This window comes from Aquarana catesbeiana, linkage group LG04 (genome assembly GCF_042186555.1).
Source record: "Aquarana catesbeiana isolate 2022-GZ linkage group LG04, ASM4218655v1, whole genome shotgun sequence".
Lineage (NCBI taxonomy): Eukaryota > Metazoa > Chordata > Amphibia > Anura > Ranidae > Aquarana > Aquarana catesbeiana.
Genome location: NC_133327.1, coordinates 21,366,382 through 21,373,932, shown reverse-complemented (window position 1 = coordinate 21,373,932; position 7,551 = coordinate 21,366,382). Strand labels below are relative to the sequence as shown.

General features: G+C 39.2%; 1 protein-coding gene across 1 annotated transcript; it reads right to left on the bottom strand.

The window, feature by feature from the left end:
* Nucleotides 1–2,060: 2,060 nt before the first annotated feature.
* On the bottom strand, nt 2,061–3,634 carry LOC141141129 (taste receptor type 2 member 50-like). The gene has a single exon (XM_073628834.1). It carries the CDS (start codon nt 3,632–3,634, stop codon nt 2,684–2,686), a length of 951 nt encoding a protein of 316 aa, XP_073484935.1. The 3' UTR covers nt 2,061–2,683.
* Between the last annotated feature and the right edge of the window lie 3,917 nt (nt 3,635–7,551).

The window sequence follows — 7,551 nt, the reverse complement described above, 5'->3', positions numbered from 1 at the left end:
TGCCACACCTCCAACACCACAGACACAGCATGGAAGGAAGAGTGGAAGGAAGACAAGAAAGTGATGGCCTGGGTTCAGTCTGGTCTGACAAAAGGTGCAGGCTCTTGTATGGCCACAGCTTGGGGACATAGATGTCATCTGCTGCTGTTCATGATCTCTTGGACTTCTGGACCAGATTGTACCTTCTTACATAAGGACTCCTCAGGCCACCAATTTTGTCAGAAAATAGTTGATGTGTGCCCTGGGGGCCAAAGGCTTTGCCAATTTCTGCTGTTTCTCCAGCGTTGCCTCCCTCTTTATTTGGTTAGGACCCCTTAATAAAAAATAATAATTTAATAAAGGTAAAGCACCCTCCCAATGTTGAGGGCATGTGGCCTGGTACGGCCCCCCTCTTTTCCTGCGGCCTGACAGGTTTCGTGCTCAGATAAGGGTCTGGTATGGATTTTTGGGGGGACCCCACGCCGTTTTTTTTTTCATTTTGGCGCGGGGTTCCCCTTAAAATTTATACCAGACCTGAAGGGCCTGGTATGGAATTTAGGGGGACCCCCACATCATTTTTTTTTTTAATTTTGGTTCGGGGTTCCGCTATGGGGAATTCCCATGCCGTTTTTATGAATGAACTTCTATGTGTATTGTCGGACCAGCAATGCAATAGCCGTGAGTATTTTTAAATGACTTTTTTCTTTGAAATGTAATTTTGCTGTCAGACTGTTTTAAACACGGGAAACATGCGCCCCTTTACAGGCATACTATAGACACCCCCCAGCTACGAAATTTAAAGGGATATTACACTTTTATTGTTTGATTTTAAGCATTATTAAAATCACTGCTCCTGAAAAAACAGCCGTTTTTTAAAACTTTTTTTTGCATTGATCCATGTCCCCTGGGGCAGGACCCAGGTCCCCAAACACTTTTTTATGACAATAACTTGCATATAAGCCTTTAAAATTAGCACTTTTGATTATTCATGTTCGTGTCCCATAGACGTTAACGGTGTTCGCGTGTTCGAACAAACTTTTTTCCTGTTCGCATGTTCTGGTGCGAACCGAACAGGGGGGTGTTCGGCTCATCCCTAGTCAAGACTATCTTTTTTATTGCAGGGCTCTGCAATTATTTACTAAGTATAGTGACTTTACAGTTTAGAGCAGGGGGAGCTCCCTGGTATAGATATATACAATTAGGTATATTTGTGTATGTTACCAATTGTCATAACTATTTACTTTACTATTGCACTACGTTGGTGTGATAGTGTAGTCATTGTAATAACTCTTTATATAAATATACTACTTACTCAAAGAAAGAAGTTATTTCTGGTTATTATTGAAGTTTATGTGTAGTGTTATTTCTCCTGCAGGTGAAGCTACAGACACCCAGGTAGAGGTAAATATAAATATGAGTGTATATTGTGGGTTAAAGTCAATACTTATATCATTACAACACTGCACTACAGCTGTGCCAAGGGGAATGAACAATTTAAAAGGGGTAAAGAGATAAGAGGACAGGCCCGCTTTAAACCAGCAGCTCCACCGAGAGTTATTGCTACATTTGTTTTAGTACTAATACACTTGGATTGATTATGGACACTTAGCATATATCATTATTTAAGTTGGCAGCTTTAGGGACTTTTGATTTATTTTCACACAGGAGCGCAGTGGTGGAACATCAAGTTGGGTTGCGCGGAACTTGTTGACCGTTTTTATAGTTTTTTTATTAAGACAGTCAAAGATTATAAATAAGTATTCATACATTTGTAAGTATTCATACATATGATGTGCCTTTGTATTAATGATATTAACTGCTTATTACTTATATCATATAATATATAATATAGCGTTTTTGCATTTTAATGCATTTTTGATGCTTTTTCTGGTAGCCTCACCCACAACATGCACCCATGAAACATAGACATATGACTCAAAAAGCTCACCAAAAACTCAACCCCAGTGCATTTTTGATGTGTTTCCCATTTCCCATAGGAAATGCATTTTTGGTGTGCCTTTGAAACAGAGCACCAAGAATGCAGCATGCAGGACTTTCCAAAACACACCGCATCTGCATCACAGTGATGTGAAGAGTTCCATAGGATTTAAAGTTAAAGCTAAGAATCTTTACATTATAAATTAGGGGAAATTTTACTTATCCAATTATATGAAAAGCAAATTGCTGTTTATGTATTTATTCTGCCAATTTCGGCATTTATAGTAAACAGAAATTTGCTTTTCATATAAATGGATAATTGAAATGAATATTGACACAAAACATTGGGGTTGATTTACTAAAACTGCAGAGTGCAAAATCCGATGCAGCTCTGCATAGAAACCAATCAGCTTCCAGGTTTTTTTTTTTTTGTCAAAGCTTAATTCAACAAGCTGAAGTTAGAAGGCGATTGGCTACCATGCACAGCTGCACCAGATTTTGCACTCTCCAACTTTAGCAAATCAACCCCATTGTCTGAAGATTCTTAACTACTCTAGTAATAAAAAAATAAAATTTTTCCAATTCAATTTAACAAATTCATCAAAAAAGTTGTATAAGATTTTTCGTGCTGCATTTAAAAGAAAACATCACAACAACAATTATAAATGATTATAAATTAGTAAATTATTTATAAATAAGTTTACTGCTATTTCCCATCTGCTTATTATGAATATAATTATAACAAAAGTCCTCATCTTTCCTTCAATCACAAAGGGGTCTCCTGCTCCGGCCCTCTAGAGCGAGATCCAGGAGTGTTTCTGTTGAACAAGTAGTCAGTTCCACAATGGACAATTCTGAAGAACTGATTTCTTAGTTTTGTTGCTACATAAATGAGCAAAATAGAGTGTAGAACTGGAAAAACGTTTGTTATAAAATACCACCAAAACACTCCCAATAATCTCATATACACGTGCACTACATTTAATATAGTATACAAACCACAGGCCAGAAAAGAGAAAACAGTAAATGTTATAGTCCTACAATAGGTGTCTGCATGTCCATGATTGTTCAGTCTGCTTGTGTGAAGACCAAGCAAAATGATAAGTAAAACCGAAGTTATGAAGGACATAAGAAGGGGTAAAAGGTTCCACAACGATTTAAAATAGTCCAACATCTCTATCTGTTGCATTATGACTGAAGTGTAAGCTTGCGTTGAATTTCTAAAGAAAATATGAAAAATGAGCAAACCATTCATTGATGTATATCCTAAAGACAAAATGAAAGTGGCAATAATCAGGTAGATGATCCTCTTTGACATGATGACCTTTAGCCTTAAGATAAACACATTGTGAGAGGTGGATATCTTGAAGTAGAAGAAGATGGAGAGTAGGGCCGATAACCAGATGTTGGAAAAGTTTAAGGATTCCAAAGCACAAAAAATAAATATAGAAAATATTATAGTTATGTTTGACAAGTAAGCAAATAAAAATAAGTTCAACAGGAATGCAGCATGAAAGAAGATCCTTGATATCCCAATAGAGGTGATAATTTTGTCAGCACCTGTTATTAATCTTCCCTTCATCCAATCAATGATATTAACAGTCACAATAAATGATTGTATCACCAGACCTGCCAACACTAATATTACAAGCAAGGCAAATGGAAACAAATATTGTTCTAGAATCTCATAATATATTTTTTCTGTGGAATTTGCCATGTTTGTAATCACCTACAAGAGCTATGTGGATATAGTTAATAGACGTACTCTGACAAAACATAACTTCTTAGAAATTATGATGCAAATGGTAATGCAAACACCTTGGCTGTACCGATGGATATACAAATAACAAAGATGAGAGTGAGCATGATACTCCTGGATGTGGTTATATGATAATGCGAGAACATCGGATGGAAAAAATGAACTTGTATAGTGTAAGCAAATACTCCGGACATTTTTTAAGATACCAGAAACTGTTTTTTTGCAAGCACAAAGAATATTTATTACCTTAATTAATCACTTAAGCGCCAGAAGATTTTACCCCCTTCATGACCAAGCGGTTTTTTGCTATTCGGCACTGCGCTACTTTGACTGGCAACTGCTCATGCAACGCTGTACATAAATGAGATTTATATAATTTTTTAAAACATAAATAAAGCTTTCTTTTGGTGGTTTTGATCACCACTGCCTTATGTTATATTTTTTTAAACAATTTTATTGAAAGTTTTTAGGAAATAGAAATTACAAACATTCCAATAAGACGATAGGACATTATCCATTTTTGTCATTAGAAGGTTGGATACATGCTTATGTAGCGCTGGTAGATTTGCGATCTACCATCTGATAGGTAAATTTAGTAAATTGCTCGTTAGGGGAGTTAGATTTGCCTCTGTTCCAGCTTGGCTGACGTTGTATGTGTTTCCATACTGGGCCAGTGGGTGTCGTTGTTACTATCAGCTAGTGTTGGAAAGGCAACGTGTCAAAGCGTATGGATGCTCTTCTGTCCCGGAGACAATTCGGTGGAGGTGGTCCTCCGAGTGGGATTCTGGGAGAGGGTATTTATGGGACAGACGCCATGTTTTAGGTTCGTTTTACAGCCACCTGATGGCCCTCCTGGCCGACAGGTATGCATTAGAGTGCTACCTCGTGGTCCTCCGTTCGGAGGCCCGTGGCGCTGCGGCGCATGGGTGGGCCCAGAGGGTTGTCTGGGGCCTACCACAGCAGCCGAGGAATGGTCCTGAGCTGTCTATCCAGAGTGAAGAAGCTGGGCAACCGAGGAGATCCCAGGGGAGGACCAGTCATGGAAGGATCATGCAGAGTGCTGGTCTGGAGAGGGGCATGGTGACTCGGTTGGAGGACGTATCCTAAAGTGACTTTACAGCATAGTGTTGCCGGGTTTGGCTTAAAGGTTCAAGCACTGTGACTGACATTCACCACAAAACCAATACATCCTGTGGCAGAGGATCGTACGGGTTCATCTCAAGCAAGTCTGTGGCAGAGACTTTTGTTCATGCTATGTACTGGCTGCTAGGCAAGTGAGAGAGGCCTATCCAGGTGAGCAAAGAGTGTGCCCCACAAGGGGAGCGCATTCTACTGTAATATTCAACTCTAAAGGACATTTGTCAAGAATCCTACAGAGAGGTATTTGAGCTTCCCTGCAGTTTCCCTTCTGCCTCTTTCCTGCTACTTCCTTCGTTAATTGTTCAATAAATCATTGAAAACGTACTCAAGTGTTGGTGCTTGTATCGTCCGGAGGTAAACTCAACAGAACCCTAGGCCCGGTGCCAGTGAAACAGAGGGAAGGAGAGTGAAGGTAACAAGCCCGCTTAAACCAGCAGCTCCGCCGAGAGTTATTGCTACACTTGTATAACACAATATATTCAATGCAGACAGTGTAAGTAGAGTATAATAAAACTGTATTGACAGTGGTTATAAATATGTCCACAACAAACCGAAGGTATTGGTCATGTCACCAAAACCTTTGGTTTGTTTCATGATTAAGTGAAGTGACATGGAAGTGATTGATTGTTTACTTCGGAACTTTAGCTGTGACCCACCCACAATGCTCCTGGACAAGAGGAGAACTGAACTGCATTGTGGGAGGATATAAAAGGGTAAGGAGCGGCCATCTTAGGATTCTTGTTCCTGGGACGCGTGGCCTGCCAGCAGGACTCTGTGGGTGTGTGTGTCCCACAGGGTTGCGGCCTACTTTGAGAAGGAGCGGAGCAGCTGCAAGGATCCTGCCGTCGTATCACAGTGTGCTGGAGCAGCAGAAGTGATCGTTCCGGGGACCCGTGGGGAGGTAACCGAGAACTCTTGGTCGTTAGTGAATGGAACAGTGTGACGGCGTGGTGGTGCCTCCATACGGACTGAGAACTGCTGAAACGGAGACATCCATCTGCCTGGATCCCATGGGCTGAGAGGGTTAACACTCGGAAGTTTTTTTAATACTACATACACACTTAGAACTGTTACAGAGTGTTGCTGGGACTGATAGTCCCACAGAACAAGTTAAGTTGGAAAACAGTACATCTGCATAGACTTCAGTATTCAAGAGCGGATGCTAGATGTTTGTCTTCTTCATATGAGGACACTTAGTCAGTCTGCCGGATTATAACTGCCTTAGTGTATTACCATACACTGCGCAACACCAAAGAGGAACCCCTTGTGGATTACAATTACAAATTCTTAGCTAGCGAAGACTGAAGACGTCAAGACTATCTTTTTTATTGCAGGGCTCTGCATTTATTTACTAAGTATAGTGACTTTACAGTTTAGAGCAGGGGGATCTCCCTGGTATAGATATATACAGTTAGGTATATTTGTGTATGTTACCAATTGTCATAACTATTTACTATACTATTGCACTACGTTGGTGTGATAGTGTAGTCATTGTAATAACCCTTTATATAAATATACTACTTACTCAAAGAAAGAAGTTATTTCTCGGGCTATTAATGAAGTTTGTGTGCAGTGTTGTTATTTCTCCTGCAGATGGAGCTACAGACACCCAGGTAGAGGTAAATATAAATATAAGTGTATATTGTGGGTTAAAGTCAATACTTATATCATTACAACACTGCACTACAGCTGTGCCAAGGGGATTGAACAATTTAAGAGGGGTAAAGAGATAAGAGGACAGGCCCGCTTTAAACCAGCAGCTCCACCGAGAGTTATTGCTACATATGTTTTAGTGCTAATACACTTGGATTGATTATGGACACTTAGCATATATCATTATTTAAGTCGGCAGCTTTAGGGACTTTTGATTTATTTGCACACAGGAGCGCAGTGGTGGAACATCAAGTTGGGTTGCGCAGAACTTGTTGACCGTTTTTATAGTTTTTTTATTAAGACAGTCAAAGATTATAAATAAGTATTCATACATTTGTAAGTATTCATACATATGATGTGCCTTTGTATTAATGGTATTAACTGCTTATTACTTATATCATATAATATATAATATAGCGTTTTTGCATTTTAATGCGCTTTTGGTGCTTTTTCTGGTAGCCTCACCCACAACATGCACCCGTGAAACATGGACATATGACTCAAAAAGCTCACCAAAAACTCAACCCCAGTGCATTTTTGATGTGTTTCCCATTTCCCATAGGAAATGCATTTTTGGTGTGCCTTTGAAACAGGGCACCAAGAATGCAGCATGCAGGACTTTTCAAAACACACCACATCTGCATCACAGTGATGTGAAGAGTTCCATAGGATTTAAAGTTAAAGCTAAGAATCTTTACATTATAAATTAGGGGACATTTTACTTATCCAATTATATGAAAAGCAAATTGCTGTTTATGTATTTATTCTGCCAATTTCGGCATTTATAGTAAACAGAAATTTGCTTTTCATATAATTGGATAATTGAAATGAATATTGACACAAAACATTGGGGTTGATTTACTAAAACTGCAGAGTGCAAAATCCGATGCAGCTCTGCATAGAAACCAATCAGCTTCCAGGTTTATTTATTTTTTTTGTCAAAGCTTAATTCAACAAGCTGAAGTTAGAAGGCGATTGGCTACCATGCACAGCTGCACCAGATTTTGCACTCTCCAACTTTAGCAAATCAACCCCATTGTCTGAAGATTCTTAACTACTCTAGTAATAAAAAAATAAAATTT